General features: G+C 34.0%; 1 protein-coding gene and 1 long non-coding RNA gene across 12 annotated transcripts in view; one reads left to right on the forward strand and one right to left on the reverse strand.

Annotated features, from left to right (window-relative positions):
* Positions 1–12,100, reverse strand: part of LOC114293554 (AMSH-like ubiquitin thioesterase 3) — a 64,279-nt gene extending 52,179 nt beyond the window's left edge. Inside the window, exons 1-8 of one of the 11 annotated variants that reach the window (XR_014357170.1) lie at positions 11,954–12,100; positions 10,774–10,838; positions 10,475–10,521; positions 10,138–10,258; positions 9,905–9,994; positions 9,744–9,806; positions 8,913–8,987; positions 4,493–4,806 (exon numbers count right to left, since the gene is read on the reverse strand). Coding sequence is in view for 4 of the 11 variants with exons in the window: in XM_082909901.1 (XP_082766027.1) it covers positions 4,633–4,806; positions 9,744–9,806; positions 9,905–9,994; positions 10,138–10,146 (336 nt within the window). In the remaining 7 variants the exon portion in view is untranslated. Of the gene's footprint in view, positions 1–4,492; positions 4,807–6,098; positions 6,303–8,912; positions 8,988–9,743; positions 9,807–9,897; positions 9,995–10,137; positions 10,259–10,474; positions 10,522–10,598; positions 10,682–10,773; positions 10,839–11,953 lie in introns of those variants that run through there. The other 10 variants (XR_014357171.1, XR_014357172.1, XR_014357173.1 and 7 more) reach the window with 10 other exon arrangements.
* LOC145813790 (uncharacterized) lies at positions 7,485–7,813 on the forward strand. The gene is made up of 2 exons (XR_014357177.1): positions 7,485–7,621; positions 7,674–7,813. It is a non-coding gene; the product is annotated as an uncharacterized LOC145813790 (long non-coding RNA).
* Positions 12,101–20,861: the final 8,761 nt, after the last annotated feature.

Below are 20,861 nucleotides of genomic sequence, written 5' to 3' on the forward strand. Positions count from 1 at the left end.
TAAAATAAGAATTGTATATATAATAGAATTATGGACAAGATTGTGAGGGACAAGATTATAGCATGAGATAATCAATAAAATGAGTGAGGTATTTTATTTGGGGGCACTTACCAATTAGTCCTATTAATTAGACTTATTTACCTACAGGTCCTAACTGATAAATTTATCACTATAAAAACAAGAGACTAATAAATTTATCACTATAAATTTATGCATAAAAACAAAGAGATTGATAAATTTATCACTATAAATTTATTCATAAAAACAAGAGATTGATAAATGTATCACTTGATAAATTTATCAATAGGATTTAATGGGTAATAAGTCTCAAAAGTAGAACCTATCGGTAATTTACCCTTTTATTTGGTTAGGATAAAATAAAAAGATAAATAGCTACAAAAAAAATAAAATAAGCTAAAAAATCAATAAGATAAAATGTCATAACCAAACCATAATTATTTTACTTTTTCTCTCACAAAAGCCAAAAAAATAAAAAATAAAAAGTCAAAAAACACATCTCAAACGAGACTTTTTAGTCCAGACTATAGCCAAAAAGCTCAAAAGCCAACCCACTTTCCAAACGAAAGCTTATTTTTGACTGAATGATGAATAAAAAAATAATCCAAAAAGGCTTCATTCTTCTAATACCACATTACCTATGGTATTATTTAATTCTCTTGTTTTTTTTTTGTTATTTAATTCTCCATACCAATACTACAACTATCTAAAATTTAGTTTGCAAAGAAAATACCGAATTAGATTATTAGGTGAGATCAACATGTTCCTCACCTTCAGTCTCATCTCCCTTCTCCCACAATCAAATACTGAATTAATATTTTAATGGACCCACATATTTCCTCCACATTCAATTCGTCTTTTAGTACTTTCTTCGAAAAGGGTCCTTTCTTCTAATACTGCAATCAAACATTCCCCAATGGTATACTATCCCTATCTTATAGTAGAGGTCTTCAGTTCAAACATGCTGTGCAGTGCTGGAGCAATCCAAATTTCTTTTCTTTACTTTTGTTTTTTAGATTTAGGTTGCATAATTTGTTTCAAAATTTTGAAAAATATATATTTTATTAATTTTTTATGTAAGAAACTATTTTTAATTGTCATAAAAAAATTATTTTAAAATCAATATAAAATGATTTGTGTTATTTATTTTAAGGAGACTTACCGTCACTTCCATTGATCAAACTTATTTATCTATAAGTTTTATTTTTTTATTTTTTTTATTTTACCTATCAATATCTTAAAAAAATGTTGAGGCAAAATAAACATTTTAAAACTTAGGTGGTATTTGATTCATTAAAATGATATTAAAAAAATCTATTTCCATATTTGATTAATTAAAAGAATAATAAAAAAATACTGAAATCATAAATCACCTTAAATGATCATTCACTACTCTCCCTATTCTAGTCCATTACGTTAAATTTCATCCTAATAAATCAATATTAAAAAAGGGTATATAATTTATAAGCATTTAAATTCATCATATTATCCCTAATTCAAATTTTAAAAAATACCTTATTTAATTTTGAGTTTCAAAAACAAAATTTTCAATTTTCAATTCATATTTTTATATTTTTAATAATTTTTTACAATATTTTAATCAATTTTTTTTTAAAATTTTTTGGTCCACTCTCACTCACTATCTCTCTCTCCCCCTCTCTCTCTCTCTTCACTATCTACTTTTCATAACAATCAATTTTTGTAATTTCAGTTTTGGGGATCAAGAGGTATAGTTCCATGGAACAAGTCACTGAAGCCTACGAGAAGTTCTCATCCGAGTGGTACTAATGCTCTTCACTCTCTTAAATCTCATCTTTCAGTACATCAAATTTTGAATCTATATATATGCATGCATAGTGAAGTGTGATACTTTACAGCCTAGCCTTTTCTGGGTATCATTTCAATTATGTGTTATTTGTACTCTTATATTCTGTTTTAACCCTTGACAGTTTTATTTGTGACCTGTGAGATACAAAATTGGTAGGTTAACTTTGGCCTCGTTTGGGAAGTGGCTATTTTAGTAGGTTATTTGGCTTTTTGGCTATTTTAGTGGCTATTTTAGTTTTTGTGTTTGGGAAGATGAGATGATTTTTTAGTTGAGTTATTGTATTGAAAAGTGTGTTGAAATGATGTTTAAATTTAAAATGACAAATTTATCCCTAAAAATATATATTTTTAAATTGATATCAAGGGGTAAAATGGTAATTTACTTATTGATGGGACAAAGGTTGTAGCTGACAGTGCAGGCACAGCCTACACTGCCGGCTGTGCAGAATTTTTTTTTTTTTTTTTTTTTTTTGAAAAAGGTTGCAATAGTGTTGCTTTTGGGCTACTTTGTCAAAATAGGCTATAATAGCCTTATTTTGTGCTTCCCAAACAGGCCCTTTGTGTCTTTACCTCTAAGATGCATGGACATGTGATAAGACACGCCTATGCGGACACGTAAATTTAAAAAAAAAATACAAGATACGACATGTTGGCACACATTCAAAATATATATTTTTGTTATATGTATATTATTAAATATTTAATATGTATTTTATGTCAAATATTTAATTTGATCAAATTTATCAACCTTCGGTATGCTATTTTAGTAAAAAAATTAAAAATTTTAATTTTTAAAAAAAAATAGTACTCAGTGTGTCTCCAATGTGTCCCTAGGGTGCCCCTAGCGTGTCCTCAACGTGTCCATAGCGTGTCCAAAGTATCCCAGCATGTCCGTGTCAATGTCCAACATATGTTAGACACCAGTATACAAGAAATTGCATTTTTCACAACGCAACAAAATATGTTGCTAAAAGGAAAAACTCGTCGACAAAAAGTTTTGCCGACACACGGAGCTACGTCGGCAACCCGTAAGTAAAAGTGAGTCGGCAAAACTTTTTGCCAACGAAGTTATCATTGCATTGGTAAAAGTAATGCCTTTAGCGACAAATATAGTCATCGGTAAAAGCTTTAATCCGCCATCGGCAATTTATCTTGCGTCGGTAAAAGTAGTTCAAATATGATGATTGTGTGGCACTTTTTCCGACACAAATTTGCGTTGACAAAAAATATACTTTTAGCAACACAATATGGGTCGGTAAAAGTAAACTTTTGGCAATACATTTATCGACGAGATATTTGTCGAGAAAGCTTTACTTTTTGGCAACAACAAATTTGCATTGGCCAAAATAATTGAAAATCATTTGTATTTTTTATAAGATTTATTTTACAGAAAATTGATTGTCGCTAAGAATGCAAAAATCGCTGGCATATATATACTGCATATATGACAATAATTTTCTATAAAATGCTCCCCTATGATCCTTGTTGAAAAATCTAGAAATCTCCTAGATGTTGATTTGTGATTATGTATCAATTTTAAGCAGAATATAACAATCCCAATCAAACAATCAAACAATCAAGACAAAGAGACACAAAGATTTTAACGTGGAAAAAAACCACAATTGGACACCTCCAACTGTGATCAAAAAACCACGGGCAACAGCCACAAGACAATCCAATAAGAAGAATTAAAGGAATTACACAGGTATACTCTCAATTACCTAGCGAATCCACAACGCTTAATTGAACCAACCTTTATGTGCCTCTTCCAATCCCATCTTCACCATGGAATTGTCTTTCTGATGAGCCACTCCGGATTCCACCAAAGCTTCAGGCTCGAATTCTTCAGAATCCACAACTGAAGAATAACTCTCTCGTTTGTGTATAACAAACAAACCTTTGATGTACTCTCTTTAGATCATGAGTTGAATACTCAATAGAAACATCAAAGAAAACTCCCAAAGTATCTCCAGATATAAACCCTAGAAATCAAAAAGAAGATCTGGAGTAGTAATCCTAAAATCTAACCCAACACGCGAATTTATAGAATCTGTCCCGCGATCTCCGCTCGAGCTCAACACAGCCCGCTCGAGCGGACTGACCAAAAACTGCGTGCGAACAAACTGAGATGCGCTCGAGCGTAGAAGCATCCGCTCGAGCGTAAAATCACACCTTCCAATATTTTTACAGGCGACTGCAGAGATGCTGAGAGCTTCCAATCTCCGCTCGAGCGTCCCTTTCCCCGCTCGAGCGGGAAGGCCAAAACTGGAAAAAACTGGAAAAAAATAACATGATCGGACAGGCAACTTTGAATGCATTTTTGCAATTTGCTTCGGTGGCGCTGCCCCTCAACCCCGCCGTGGCGCTGCCCCGGACCCGCCAAGGGGCGCTGCCCCCTGGACCCCTGCGAGCTGACCGGGCAGCTCGATCCCCGTCATAATCAGCGAAGTGGCAATCTTGAAAGCTTTATCATCACAAACTTCTCTGAAAGGCACAATTCGGGTTGGATTCGCATCTAAACACTCATAGCCTCACTGAAATAAAAAGTGTGAAACAAATTACAACTCAAAGGAGTTTTGTCAAACGGGATTGCCAAGAAATAAAACCTAACACTTGTTATAGCACCAGGACCAAGGTAGAATACTAGTTGTAAACCCAACTTCTTTGGCAGCAACAACACTATTTTACAGTAACAAAAAAGTATTACATCCATATCACCATTACTTACCTCAACTACCCAACCAAAAATTATACTATAATCTCCTACACAACCCGTAAGAGTAGGTACTAAACTAATGGATGTAGTAGCAGCAACATCAAAGAGGAATGTATACAAAAAGTATTGAAAACTGTAGAATGATCCACTTCACTGACACAGCATGGCGAAAAAAGTTCTAGCCACCACCAAACTTGAAAGCCAAACCATTGAACATCAAAATGACCAAAGAGCATCAAGTAACCCTGTCCATTATGAAGCAGTAGATAAGCATTACCAAGATGATACAGGTAAAACCAATCATAAAGCAACAAGAAGAGCATTTTTTTTTGGGTGGGAGGGGGGGTGTAGCCCGACTTTCCGCCCTCCTTTCGGAAAGCGAATAGCCCTACAGTTCGGACTCTACCTGTGGTTCTAAATCTGATTTCACAAGAGAAATGTGAAACAGTGGAAACACAAAAAGAGTCCAAATCCGACAATTCTTTTGAAAAATCAATTTTGAATAAAAAATGCAAATGAACTGTTTTGTCAAATTTCATAGTCGTCACCTAAATATTTTTGGAAAATTTAGGAAACCTAAGACTCATGCCAAAGGCTATTAGTCCGTCATCACCAAAGTTGTCTCGGCTCGGAAACTTAGGTACGAGAAAGGAAGGTCATGAATTGAGCACCCCACTCACCGGATCAAGAATTAGCCTCTACTAATCATAATGTGATTTTTATTTATATTATATGCTGTTGTTTAGATTATTAGCTATTTTACTATGTGATGCGAACACAAGGTATAGACTAATTTGCAAGAATTGAAACGTTTTGATTTCATGTTTTGTTTTTGAAAAGAGTTCAAATGTGCCACTTGAAAAAGTGAGCTTAAATATACATTAATCAAATCATTCAAATTCAAGCAAGTAGCCTTCATCCACAGACATTCAAACAGTTATATCATTTAAGAAATTAGCCTCATGGAAGTATGCTTTGACATGGTAATACAAACATTTACACAATATGCTAAAACTCAAAATAGCTCACCTAGTACTCCGAGCCAAAACAAAGCAAAATAGTTAGAAAAATATGCATGTTCCTAATTTAATGCAATATGACTAATATAATGCATATATTATGTATTTTATAGGCTCAGCTATGAGCATGGCATATGATTCTATTCAAGACATACGATAAAGCACATATTCAAGCAATGGATTTGAACATTTGATATTGGGTTAGCATGATGAACTGAATCTTTGGATGCATGTAAGACAATGAATACAAAACATAGAGTATGCTATTTTTAAATGATGCTCTATTCTAACCATCGTAAGCAAGTAAATAAAAGGGAGAAAGACGTGGGGTTGGAAGACATATAACTTATTACATAATTGCCCTCGTGCAAGAGGCTGCGAATCAAAGTTCGGAAGTCCTAATTAAACTACTTATTACAAAACCGAATAAATAAATTAAAACATTAACTAGCTAACTAGGCTATTACAACAAAGGTAATCATGACAAGTAATCTAACTATCTAAGTTTAATCAGCTAATAACAAGTATAAATAAACAATAATTATTAACAACAATAATTAATTGCAACGATAATAAACAAATTAATTACAACAATGATCATGATGTAAGCAATGATGCGCAGGGGTTGCATGCACGTGCACAATGTCCAAGAACAGCTCTGTCTGCCCTAGGCTTGCTCTGTTTCATCTTAGCCACTACCCTCTGTTTTCTGCAAAAAAACACTGTCGACCAAACATTGAGGACCAGTCAGCCCTCAATGAAACCCGGCCAGGGCCTAAAGAAGGCCAGCCATGCCTCAATTTCATGTAAAATTCTGTTTTGTGCTCTGAAGTGAAAACAGTGCAGACAGAGTGTTCTGGACTCTGTTTGTCCCTCTCACACTTCTCTGTCATGGGAAAGCCTTGAGAGAAGGTTAGAATTGTTTTTAAAACCATCAATGAGCAAATCGATTGCTTGATGATTTCGATGTACTATTTGGACAAAAACTAATAAATGAAATGAACAACAACCACCCCTTCCTCCTATCATGAAGTGAACTCAAAGAGGGAGGTAGAAACGCTTCAAAGTTCATCCAAAACATCATGAATTGATGTTAGACGACCCTTGACACAATGGATCCGACATAACGTCCAGCCGAACCCCAAGCAATATAACTTATTTTCTTTATGTGAGTTGGTTCATTTTAAGCCACATTCATTAGTCTTTAACATCCTTTAATCTATTAAGTCCAAGGTAATTGTTATGTCCACTAAGTGAGAAATATGTCAATCAAGAGGTGATTCTCAACGTGAAAAAAAAGACTACACCGTTGGCAATGAACCTCCGTAGAGATTAAGCCATTAAACGTAAATCGCTAGTTCACGTTTTGAATAACCGTCAACCGATTGAAACAACTCTCAAATGAAAGAGATGAATGGTAAGTTGATTATTAAAATGAGGTTCTTAAACATGGAAATGAATTGAAGAAAAGCTTATAACAATATACTACATGCTATGCATGTAAACTTATGAGACAGCAACCAAGCTAATCAAAGTATGAACTATTTAAACAACTTAAGACAGCTCTAAAATAGCCCTAAACAGATGAAAATCAGTGGCTTATAATGCATGAAAAGAGCCTAAGAAGCTAAACAACAAAGAGAGAAAACAAGACTAGTAAGCAAGAACAAGGAGGGGTGGCTAACCCCTCCACTTTTGAAACCTCAAAGCATGATTTTTAGCCCCTTTTTTAACTCTGAAAATTAGTGTAGAGAACAAAGAAAAAGAGTGTAGAAGTAAGGGTTTGAGCTATAGATAAAGGTGTAGAAAGAGTATAAATTCTCTCTATCCTTTTGGTAGCTCTCCAAACCCAAACTCAAACACTTAGAATAGAATCAAAGCAACAAGAAACTACAAGAATCATATAGCAAATGAAAGGGATGAAAGCAAAAGGGAAGATAGCAAGCTTATACCTCTCAAGAAAGTAAGCTTTTTGTTTGTGATCAAACTAGGCTCCAACACACTCTCAAGCTTGAATTATGGTGTTCAAGGCTCAACCAAGGTTCCTAAACTAAGGTATGAAAGTGTATATGGTGTATGGATATAGGTTCAAGGTGATAGGTTAGCTCAAAGTGTTGCTTGCACAAGAAGAAGGAGAAGAAGGAGCTCTCAAGGTGGGATAGAGGCTTTCTTGAAATTCTTCAACCCTCAAAACAGAGGTATATGGTCGTTTTAATAGAAATTGAGCCAAAAATATCATAAATATCTTCAAAAATGGACAGCTGGCGACCTCCCGCCCAGAACAGTGTTTCTCACTACCAAGGCCCGGCCGGCCCTTAATAGCCACAGTCGGCCCTCACTGAGGCACAATCGGGCCTCAATGTGTTCCCCTGTTTTTTTGTTTCAGCCTCAGCACAGGGTGGCACAATGTGTAAAAAAGGATTTCTTGGGTATAATCAATGGGAATATGAAAGGTTTGGAGTCGTTTTGAAGCTTAAACAAGGCTCCTTCGTTGAGACCTCGAACCATGCACAATACCACTTTCATCATTGAGTGTACCGGACAAAGCGCTCGAGCCTTGCGGGTGGTCAAAAATGGGATGTCCACAGGGGGTAAGTAAGTTATAAATTAAAACGAAAAAATATACAGATTTACAAGAGGTAGCCAATTGCAATTGCATATACTTATCAATGAATATAAAAATTTATCCCGCAAAAAAAATAAATAAAATAATATAAAAAATTGAACTTTCATATGCACCTAAACATTCAATATTGCAATGATTTATAACTTTCTTCAGTTTAGTTCATAATCAAAATCTAATGAGCTCATACCAAAAACAGCACAAAAGACAAAACTAGAGAGCTAATGAATCATCAAAACAAAAAATTAATGGCAGAACAAATCATGAAGGTATCCAACAATTATCGCAATAAATCAAATTTAAAACGATGGCAAAACCTGCCTTCAACAATGTCTACAAGATTCAAACACCCAGACTTGTGCATTGCTTGAAGAGTCTGAGTAAGTGCCTAAGCCAAAGTAGGCTTTTTCTCTTTCAGTTTTTCCTATTGATGTATAGGATGTGAGATTTTGTTTGATTGGCTATTTTAGCCAAAATCCTAGTCGCCAAACAAGGCCTAAATTAGATAATAAGTTCTATTAAGTGCACAGACAAAACGTTCTTCCATGGATTTGAGCAACTTTAACTTCAGTCAAGCCACAAATTTTATTAAAAAAAAAAAAAAAAAAAAGAAAAAGAAGAAGAAGAAGAAGCAAACGAATAAGTAGAACACAACTAATTCAGTAGAACAAATAACACTAAGTTGTCAACAAGGTACTGAAACACTAACATGGATCCACCCAAGAGGAAAAAGCGAATATTTGTCTTAGACTTCAAAAATTTCTTCTTCATTCAAGGTCTGACACTGAACATTAAAAAATGTATTGATAAGTATCACTCAAATTATCAGTAGCTACAAGTAAAAAACTGCCATCGTGAAACAAATGGCCCACATGGACACTACATGACATGCTGCAGGTATGGGGCACGACTCGACATCGATGACACACACAGAAGCTTTCTATAAGATTTGATGCCACTGCTGTGGAACGGCTATGACTGAGAGTTCCATCAAACTTTAAATGTTTTCACAACAACAACGACAACAACAAAATTTCTTCTACTGTTATTTTATTTTTTTTCAAATATCAAGAGACTAACCATGATATTTTGCCCATGTTTTAAAATTGCAACTTATCAAAAAATATTTTCATCCAAACCCTTAATTTAAATTGCTTTCTTTTATAACCACCTCACCTCCATTTTAGGACACATTAACCAGTGAGGAATGTTGCTTCATTTGTATAAGTGGCAAAAGCATGATAAATATATCAAAATGGAAAATGGGACTATTCTGGCATTTTTAGATATCATATCACTTAATCTTAGAACCTTAGAAGCCTAGTTCTACCAAAAAAATACCAAAGTTGTACTCAATTTGCAATTAGCTATTCATTAATTTCAAGTTGACAACATCAAAAACTGACAAAGATGAAATATCAAGACAAAAATAGACAAGACTTAGAATCAAAAAGAAAAAAAAAAAAAAAAAGCAGAAGAGAAAGCAGGGGAGAACTAACAGCATCACAGTAATTAACACACTACAGAAAAATTATCTTACCGAATCTAAAGTTGACTCTTGCTTTGGAACTATCGGTGTAGTGATATGGAACACCCTGTTTTTCTACAAAATGTGATCAAGTACATAAGTAACCACAAGTATAAAATATCTAAACATAGTTATCATTTTCTTTTTGTATTCACAAATCTTGTACCAATTACCAATGAACCAGTAAGAACACCACATGTTTCTAAATTTTTTGCAGTATTTTCTCGTGCCAATCTCAAAAAATCATCCATCATTTTTACTGGCTGCAATGAAAGTTAAATGAAACTAGCATCATGTTCAGCAAGAATAAAAAATCAACATAAAATGTTATGTAGGCATAAAATTGTAATCAAAACAGGAGGTGGAGAAGGTTGCCTAATATTTCCTAATATAAGAGGAGCATTACTTGCTTCATTATTTAAGGGAGGACAAGAGTCATCAGCAGGAAGTGACTGTCTTCCATCATCCAAAGACAGCAATGATTCCATGGTAGATTTACCCACTTCTGACTCACCATCTTTTACTTCCTGAAGGTCATATTGTGCAACCTCCTGATTCAGGATATAATCCAGGATAATACCAGGAAGAAAATGTTACAAAAGGGCCAAGTTTGGGGAGAAACGTAACATAAAGCAGCAATGGGATAATTAGATAGTTTTGGTACATAAGAATGCCTCAAGAAAAACAAATTAAAAGTATAAAACCAGGTAGTAACAGAAGTGCAAGGTTGCTATAGCCCTGACCTTGAATTTTCATTTGGAGTCAAGTCAGTATTGCTTAGATAGTGAACCTGCATTGTACAATGGGATTAAACTTAAAAGAGTTCAAAAATCAATACAAAATGAAATGCAACCTGACAAATTTTACCTTTATCTCTGGGCTAGGCCCCAGCCATTCACCCCAAAGACCATTTGGGCCCAAAAAAGAGTGCCTAGACAACGTTTCCTTATTTGGCAGAGGTAAATAATTAAGCATACACATACATACTTTCTTGCAAAGTAAGCAATTTGAAAGAAAGTCAGCAACATTCTCCTTAACATACCTTGAAAATCTAAGAAGTATGATATACAAGTCTATAACGTTGTTCTCCTCCCGATAAATACTTGCCTGGACGTTAGAAATTTCCCAACAGATAAAGTACAGTACATCAGAAAGATAAGAGGGGAGGAAAATCAACAATATGATTACGACTTTATTTTGCTTAGGAAATTATATACTAACACTACCAAATTCAAGAATGTTTATGCTACAGAAGCAATCTTCAATATAACAATAGACGAAATTTTTTAATGTACTTGAACAAGCAGAAATATATTATTCACTTTAGAATCAATATCACTTTGCTAAAGCATCCTTTTATGAACAGAAGTGTCATTTGGTACTGCTACCCTCCAGTGAACATACTTTCATTTTTTATGAATATTCCCCAATTGTCTAGGTCCACAGCAAACAGAACATAGCCATCCAAAGAAAAAAAGTAACTGCATGAATATCTGCATCACTAGAAAAAAAATAATAATAATAAAAAATACAGAAGCACATCAACGATCACAGAATAGATCCCCATATGCTGGATGAAACTTCTTTTTCTCTCATTAGTTCATTGCCAAAATGCAGCTTTACTTATTACAATGAGAACTATATCCAAAGTGAAACTATTTCACTGCCGAGAGACTATTTCGCCGAGCAATTACAAAGTAAAAAAATAAATAAAAATCCCCAATGTATGACTTGATGGGTATTGCCCAAAATCTGATAAATAATCATCAAAGGGAAGCAAATAAATTATTTACTAGTGCAATCAGAGCATCAAATTTCAATGAAAATAATCAGAATACATGAGATAACATACACAATCAATGAGTAGCCATACATGAAAAGACATAGACAATCAATGGATTAGGGCTTTGAAACTAATGAGAGAGAAAGGAAAAAGAGGGGGAAAGGTATCAAACCCTAAAATCAAACCTATTTACAACATGAAACCCATAAAACTCTAGTAATGAAACCACTTCAAACAAACCCATTTCAGAAATGAAGACAAAATTAAACTAAATGGGTAGAATAAACAACCCTAGCGCAAGAGTTCACAGTTGGGGAAATAGAAGAAGGGGTAGAGAGAGAGAGAGAGAGACCGAGAGCGAGAGCGAGATAGAGAGAGTGAGAGCGATACAGAGAGGGAGAGAGCAAGAGAGCGAAAGGGAGTGAAAAAGAGAGCGAACCTGTTAGCGGCGGTGGTGGTGTTGATTTGCGGCGTACGGGGACCGACGGTGCTGAGGATGCGCAGTCGTGAGGTTTGTTGGTGATTGATCTGTGTGAGAGAGAGGTTTTGTGGTTGTGTATACACAGAGAGGCTAAATGTATGAGACACAGGCACGAATATGAAATCATTCCGTCTATAAAATTTAGAGCTTTAGCGACTAAATGTTTTATTTGTCGGAAAATGTTAATAAATAAGGAGTAAATAATTTTATACAGCGACTACTTTTTTAGTCACCACAACTGAATAATTGCCGACTAATATAATTTTTGGTTGCCAATTCCATAATTTTTAGCCACTAAATTTTATTCTCATCAAATTTGCTCTCCAAAAGTGTAATTTCTTGTAGTGGCCCAAGCAGTCTCATAACCAAAAAGAGAGCACCGTTTCCAAGTTGAAATCTTGCCGCTGAAGAAGAATGAAAATCGTACAGATTGACGAGGGGTTTACCTATCGTTTGGAAAAAAAAAGAAAAAAAAAAAAGAGGGAATTTTGAGAGGAAACTTTCCACGCCTCAATTTTTAGAGGCAGATCACCAAAAAAATATAAATAAATAAATAAATAAAAACAATTTTAGTTTTTTTTAAATTAAAACTAATTTGAGAAGTATAAAAATCAAAAATATATTTTTAAAATTTTAAAAATTATTTATGACCTCCTAAAAGACAAAATTATACAAAAACAATAAGTATTTTTTTATTTTTCACCAATTTTATTTTTTTTTTTTAGTTTTTTAGAAAAAAAATTCTGAAACAAGTTTCTGAAAATAAAACTAAACATATTGAAATTGATAATCTAACTACATTCTTTGGAAAAGTTTAGATTATCTCAAATTAGCCATCTCAACTTAAGAGTGTGTTTGGGCTTGATAGGTTCATTTTGTGATCTAATTCGATGATCACTTTAATTTTACAGTTCAATAACTAGAATATTTAAAACTCTTTGAAAAATTATAATAAAAACACAAATCAAATCACCTCATTTCAGCCAAACTTTTACCGACGAATAGTGTTATTGTCGCTAAATGTTTAACTCTTTGCCCACGCCAACTTGTCGTCACCAAAGTAAGCATACTAATAGCGACACTTATTGTGTTGCTAAAAAATATTTCGCGTAACTAAAATTTTTGAAATTTTGACGTCAACCAATAATTTTGACACCTAATGAATGTTATGCTTTTTTATCGACGGTAGTAAATTACGTTAGTAAAGGTCTACTTTTACCAACGAAATTGATCACTGTGTCGCCAAAAATATAGTTTTGGCTATGAAAATTGACGTCGTCGCCAAAAGTGTAATTTCTTGTATGCTTCATAGCTTTACGTCATTTTTAATCAATTTTTTATATTGTGTTCTATCTAATATTTTGAAGGCATACATTTCATGGAGTGGCTTTACTATGGTATACAATGGTATACGATACCAATAGGGCATGTTTGATTGGTTGGAGTAATAGTGATGGGATTAATAATCCATGGGATTAACCATTGGATTGACTGTCCAACTCAATTAGGGCTTGTTTGATTAGGTAGATTATAACATAAGATTGTGATTATTAATTCATAGGGCCCACATTCCATTGTTTGCTAGCAAATTTTATTATTCGAATGAGATTCCAATAGTCATTCTATCCAACAAAATTGATGATTTTTTTTTGTTTAATCTTACAACTTATAAATATAATTGGGATAATGAATTTTTATATCTATTGCAATATAAAGTTAGGTAATAGGAAATTATGTATCTCAGCTAGGGGTGGGCGCGGGTCGGTTGCAGCCACGGAACTTCTAATCCGCCATCCGTCCGCCAAATTGGCAGATTAGAAAAAATCAATCCACATCCGTCCGCCAATCCGACGGATGTGGATTGAGCGGATTGGTGGATGGATGAGAATTAGTTTGGCGGTTTAAAATTTTATAAATTTTTAACATAATTCAACTTGTGCACTTTCTCCACAAAAAAAAAAATTACAGTCAATGACTTAATAGAGTATTACAATCACTACATGCCTCATCCAAAGACAGAAAGTTTGAAACTTTATCCACATATTACAATCACAACATGCCTCATCCACATAAAGTATTATAATACGTGGTTCTTAAAATATAAAAACAATTCAAACCACCAAAACCATTAACAGAGCAGTAGTAGAGATTGTATGCTTCTGTATTGTTACATCCATATCTGTTTTTGAAAACAAAAACCAACCAACATATATAATCTTTTTTATTTATTATTTTTAGAGTTAGATTTAAAAACTAAAATATATAGATAAATAATACATTTATTTTTTTCAATTCAAAAAATATATTTAAGTTGAAAACTCTTTTTCAACATAATATATTCAACAGAATATTTAAATTCTTTTTCAATTGAAAACACAAATAAAATATATAAACAAATTGAAAACACAAAATCTTTCAAATTACTAGGGGTGCTCGGCGGTTTGGCGGTTCGGTTGCGACCAAATAAACCTCAAATCCGCCATCCGTCCAAAACTAGGCGGATTGGAAAAAATCAATCTGCAACCGTCCACTCGTCGTCACGCATCCGTCCAAAATGCGGCGGATCGGTTCGGTTCGGTCGGTTTGGGCGGATCGGTATATCCGCTGCTCACCCCTAATCTCAGCATTCCAACTGGATAACTAATCCTATACTAACCCCATGGATTGTTAATACCCTCGCTATTAATCCTTGTTAATCAAACAAGCCCTTAGTGGATTATTAATAATAATGCCTACTTCCATATGGTATTGAATATCCCACGATTTTGTGGGATTAGAAATCCTACGTATTACTAAGCCGGCCACCATTTATGCCATTGAAACCTAGGAATGTGTATATCACTGGATTAACAATCCAATCCTATGCTCTAATACTAGAATCAAACAGGCCCATAATGAAATATATTTATGTGAATGGCAGTGTTATGTTTATATAATATATTCTCAATCAACTTGACATTCAAAAGATGGACCTATGAACTCTAAATAGAGTAGAATATGTCACGTCCCGAATTTTTATTACTCGAAAACATTACCAAAGCCTGTAATTTAGGTCCTTTTTTTTTTATACATATACAAATATCTATTACACTTGAGTAATAGAAATACAATAATACATGTTCTCTCTCTCAATAAATATTACAATGACAATCATACATGCCAATCTCCTACTGTGCTACAAATAAATAAATACAAATACAAAATCCACTTCCTTTACATCTACTATGAAGTTATACAAATGGACTCAAGAACTCCATACATCTTCAATCAAATAATCCAAACTTTCTTCTTGTAAAAAGATAAAACAACAACGGGGTGAGCACTAATGTCCAGTAGGAATCTCATAGTTCTCAATCAATAACTAACACATAGATAGAAATGATCATGCATGCAGGGTGATACCATATAGTAGAGTGATGTTTTATAATTTCAAAATATCATAAGTAGAGTACCTTTTCTCAAAAACTATTTGAATACTTTCAAGAAAAACCTTCAACCATCAAAAAATCATCCCTTAACTTTAGAAAACCATTGATCCGTGTGAAACAAACATATTTAAGAAACAACATCATTTAAAAGTTATTAACCAATTCCCAAGACATTTCTTATTTAATTTTCCATTTTTAATACTCCTCTTTTCCTTTCATTCTTCTTTTCTACTCTTCATTTTTAATTTAAAACCCCATAACTTCAAGTTCAGGTTCCTTTTTGACTCGCCAACAATTCTCCTATACTCAATTCACACCGTTAACTACACCCGCAAAGTTTCATTTCAAGATAACACAATATTAATAACCCCTTTCAATCCAATCCTTTATTAAATTATAGAACAACGCTCACAATTTACTTTTATTAACACAACTACTTCATTAAGTTTACCATCATAGTCTATAATCCTCATATCTATTTTTGGTTTCCATTATTTACAAATAATGCCTATGCACGTTTCCTCTTTAAACCAAATTACACATCAATATGTAATTTCACAAGTTCATCACAAGCAACAAATAACATCATCAACTCAACACACTTCTCAACACATAGCTTAACACAATCCACCTTTTGCCGACTTACTACGGCGGGATAGCGGGCACCCAATTCATAACACTTTCCACCTTTCACCGGCTACTATACGGTGGGAAGTGAACTCCCAAAAACCATTTTCATAAAAGCCATTTTCTTTCAAAAACCAATTGTCAACTTTTTAAAACCATCTCCCACATTTGCCGGCTACCATACGGCGGGATGTAGGCACCCAAAACATTTTCGAAAACCAACCATTTTTATAATTAATTTCCATGTTCTTCTCAAAGATTTCTATTTCTCAATAAAAGCTTGCAATCTCAACACATTTCAAAACTTTCAACTTTAGACAAAGGGGTGGTAAATACAACACTGGTAATCCCTCGGCTGGTGTCTGCAAGTAGGCTCAACAAGCACTACCAAACTGTCATTTTTACCGGTGCTAACCGGAAGGCTCGACACCTATCCACGCTGCTTTCGGGTCTTTCACCCTGGACACTCAGGCCAACTTATCAAATTCATCTACACCCCCTATCCGGACTTACCACCGTATTTATCCCATACACATTTCCATATTTCTCATACAAACCATTTTCTGTCATGAATGCAAATCTCTTCGATTTAGAACCACAATGCACAATAATAAATGAAATGATATGCAAATGCAAAAATTTCCATGATTCATAACATTCCTTTTCAAGTCAACCATGTACCATCAATTTCCTCATTTCACAAGTCATAGCAACATGGCCTCATCAAGGACTACACATGAAGTTTTCAAAACCATTTCTCTAACTCAATATATTTAAAAGATTACCATTCTTGCAAAACACATTATGGAATTTACACCCATTCATCTTCTATTCAAAGAAAGAAAGGAGTTTTATGAACATTTCCATGTTCCCCAAAAATCTCTAAATTTCTAGGATTTTCACCAAAAACCAAACATTTCCCATCCCCATAAAGAAACCCCATTGAATCATTCTCTTGAGTTGAATGACTAAAGAAGCCCACTAGGAATTTAATAAAATGATTTGAGATTAAACCCATTTTGGAAACTCTACATTTTAGATCACAAAAACCAAAATCAACATAATCAATACAATTCCACATAATCACCACAATTCAACATATCTTAACTCAACACCACTAATTACAATTATAATTCAAAGTGTACTCCTAAATTTTGATTTCATCATTTCATCCCAAGGCTCATGTTATCCATATCATTAACTAATCCTTTTCCCCAAATTTCATTTCATATCATAGCATGATTTACAATATCCATAAATAAGGTTCAATCGCTAATTTTTAACATGATTTCAAACACTTCCAAAATTCAATTAAACTTGTATATATATACAATTCAATACCTCAATTTCATGATTCTACTTTCAATTTGGGCAAACTCATTATTTATCATCATGAATCAACTTAGGGTTTTCAAGAAAAATCTAGAATTTCAAGAAAAATTCAAACTTCTTAAACCTTTACTTTTTATTCCAATTTTCCCATTGATTATACACCCTAGGTCCATAATCCATAATCTAAACCCAATAATAGAACCCCAACATTTCAAACCCTAACCCCAAAATTTCATGGTTTAACACTATATGCTCAAAATGTAGATTTTGCATTTATATAATCCAAAATACCACAAATCTATCTATTAATGTAAGCATTGAAGGAGAACTAGGACCCCTACCTCAAGATTGGAAGCTATGGGTGAAGACCCATTTTCAAACTTCAATGAAATCCCCAAAATAATCGGTCAACGCCTTGATCCTTGCTTGTTCTTGAACCTTGATGCAAGATCCATGGTGGATTGTTGGTAAGAATGGATGAAATCAAAGTTTTGGGGGCTAGGTTTTCGGACATGGAGGAGGGGAGAAGAAGAGAGGATGAAAAAATGAAGCTTTTGGGCCAAAATATCACTTTATACTGTCTGTTAGCGACTTGGTTGCTCGAGCGAATAAAATCTCGCTCAGGCGAGCATGCTTTCAGCACATAAACTCAAAATTTAAACAGGTGTAACTCTCTCGTTCGGACTCTGTTTTAGGCCGTTCTTGTGTCCAAATTGAAGCTCCAGAAACAAGCTTTCCAATAGTTCCAGCCTCACATTCAAATTCAAAGTATGGAAGGAGAAAAGAGCAAAAGAGTGATAGCTGGTCAAAAACTCAAACTCAAACTTGGGGCTTTTTATCTAATCTACCTAAATACCTTGTCAAGGCTTCAATCAAGGTTCCAAACATCACCTAAGGGTCCTCAATTATAATATTTAAAGTTCACTTGCCCACCCATCAACATCAAGAGTCCGACAACCGTACAAGTTTTAAGGTGACGGGCACCACTTTACATCAATCCAATGTGAATTAAAATCCGAGTCCTTACAATCTTCCCACCTTAAGAAATTTCATCATCGAAATTGCATCCGTTCTAACAAAAATAGCAACAACCTTATGCTCACCAATTCTTAACAACCCTTAGTTCACAACAAAGCATGAGAGCACCATACATATCCACCAAACCTTGACAACTTTCAATTACACCTCACTTCAATTCTAAACCCAAAAGTACAAAGTGTTATAGAATATGAAGAAAGATAAAGTGAAAACTCTTTATTTTAAAACCTAAAAGGTGTGTATATTTATTGTTAAAGAAAAAAGTAAAATATAATTGTGGAACCGTTGGGTTGGACTGGCGTGAACCATGTTTATTTCACTATAATAACCAAATGATGATGGGGAATAGACTTGTGAGACCACACAAGCTTATTCTAATCTACCCTAGAACCTTAGGCTGTGAAAATCCTCCAAACAGCTTGAACACTAAATATCCATACAATCTTTTTTGGGGTCTTTACTGCAAGGGGAGAAGTAAGTGAGAATCTCTCTTTTAATCTGTCAATTTGATAGAATCTGCACTTGGCCTTTCCAGCAATTGCCTGAAATAATAGAGGAAACATAAACCTCTTTGCACGTACTTTAATCAAATATAATTGGAGTGGATTTTTTCAGGCAGTTGAAAGAAAAGAACAGAAAAAAAAGGAGGCAGCCGTTTGTTAAACCATAGTGACGTCATCTTAGCAATTGAAGTGGATTTTTTTTTTCCAATAATACTACAAACCCAAACTTAACTACTCAGAAATTATCCAAAATTATCATCTTGTGGTTGAGATTTATTCTACACATGGACCCCACACCACACAAATTCAATCACAACCACACTATCCCATCGGGGTAAATTTGGGGAAGTTAAGGGTGGGTACCTAGAATTATTAATTTTTTTTAGGTGTGTGTTTGTGTGTTATAAGGGGTATTGGGTCTATCTTTTGAATTTTTTCATGTTTTTTACCCTCCTTTCGTTTTTATTTGGTTGTAGAAGGGTTGTGCCCCTCGCTACGTTCTCTAATATAATTTTCTTTGCTGCCAATAAAAAAATACTTCTTTGTCCAAGCCCAAGTGAGTCCTCAAGAATTTTTAAACTTGTCATCTATACCAATTTGCCCAAATCAAAGATCCAACATTAGTAATTAAAAAAAAATCCATGAATGCCTACTAACTAAGCTTTATTTCGTTCTTCATGTTTCTTAAAACCTGAACCATGGTCCTCCTTTGGCAAACATATAGAATCTTCGGCAATCTTGGCTATGGTAGAGGTGAGATCCACTCCTTTCCATAGAAAGGCTCGTAAAACTTTTTCTATGGAAGTGAGAACTTTCTTTTGGAGAATAAACATACTGGACTCTATGTTACATGGACTTGAATACGGGTGTCCGGTGTGGGTATGTATCTAGAGGTCGAACTCATCAAACCATAATTTAAGGGTACGTGGACTCTGCAAAAAAATGTCATATTTTTATATTTTTAATCAAGTATGTAAGATAAAATGGTGCTATATGTAACTTGCAGTGTCAAAAAGACATTTACAGCAATTATACAACAATATGTACATATAATAATAGTGTTATTATATATACTTATATAAGAAGTATCTGTTGGAAAGTATTCGACACATATTCCATACCCTTGTCCGACACGAGTATTTGATTTATTTTGAAGAGGTCCATGTAACATCGAGGACTAGTATATTTGAATAGAGAATAACACTGCCTTGATCAATATTATATGGGCTCTTCTAAATTTATGAAGTATATGTGTTGGAAAGTTAACACTTAAGTAAGGGTATGGGATATGTCCGATATGCCTAGTTGGAGATGCACCCAAAAAGTATGTATAAGTTGTCGAGTTTATTATAGTAATATGCATAAGATTTATATTTTCTATATAAATACTATATTTTAGTTTTTAAACATCATTTTATCCTTAAAATATAAAGAAAATAACATATATGAAATATAGTCGTGTCTAGGTGTCCTTGACATGAGAATTATATGAATTTGACACTTAACACATATCTACACTCAACACCCGTGGCCGAGTCTATGTACATAGGTTTTGATCAATTGAAATCTGCCAGCACAAGATTATACATTAGTCCAGAACTTAACTCTAGCTATGATTCAACAAGACATCTGCAATACTCTGCCATGAACTTTGAATTAATTAAGCTAGAAACGCCATATTAGAAGACTCGTCACTCTTAGCAGGATTCGGAGTTAAACCAGACAAACTCTGGTAAACAGTGAAAGCCTCTTTAAATAGAGTAATAAAACTCACATCTGCCTTGCAAAAGAGCATGATGTTAGTTATAAGTGGAAGTCAAATGAGTAATCTTTTCCTTTGCATACCTTGAGTACTTGAAGTTACTCACTGTTATCTTCTTTCTCAGGATACCTGCCAGAATTTCTATAGCCTAAACAAACAAGTAGCATGACATGGGT

The sequence above is a fragment of the Camellia sinensis genome, chromosome 15 (genome assembly GCF_055761805.1).
Source record: "Camellia sinensis isolate YWXY chromosome 15, ASM5576180v1, whole genome shotgun sequence".
NCBI lineage: Eukaryota > Viridiplantae > Streptophyta > Magnoliopsida > Ericales > Theaceae > Camellia > Camellia sinensis.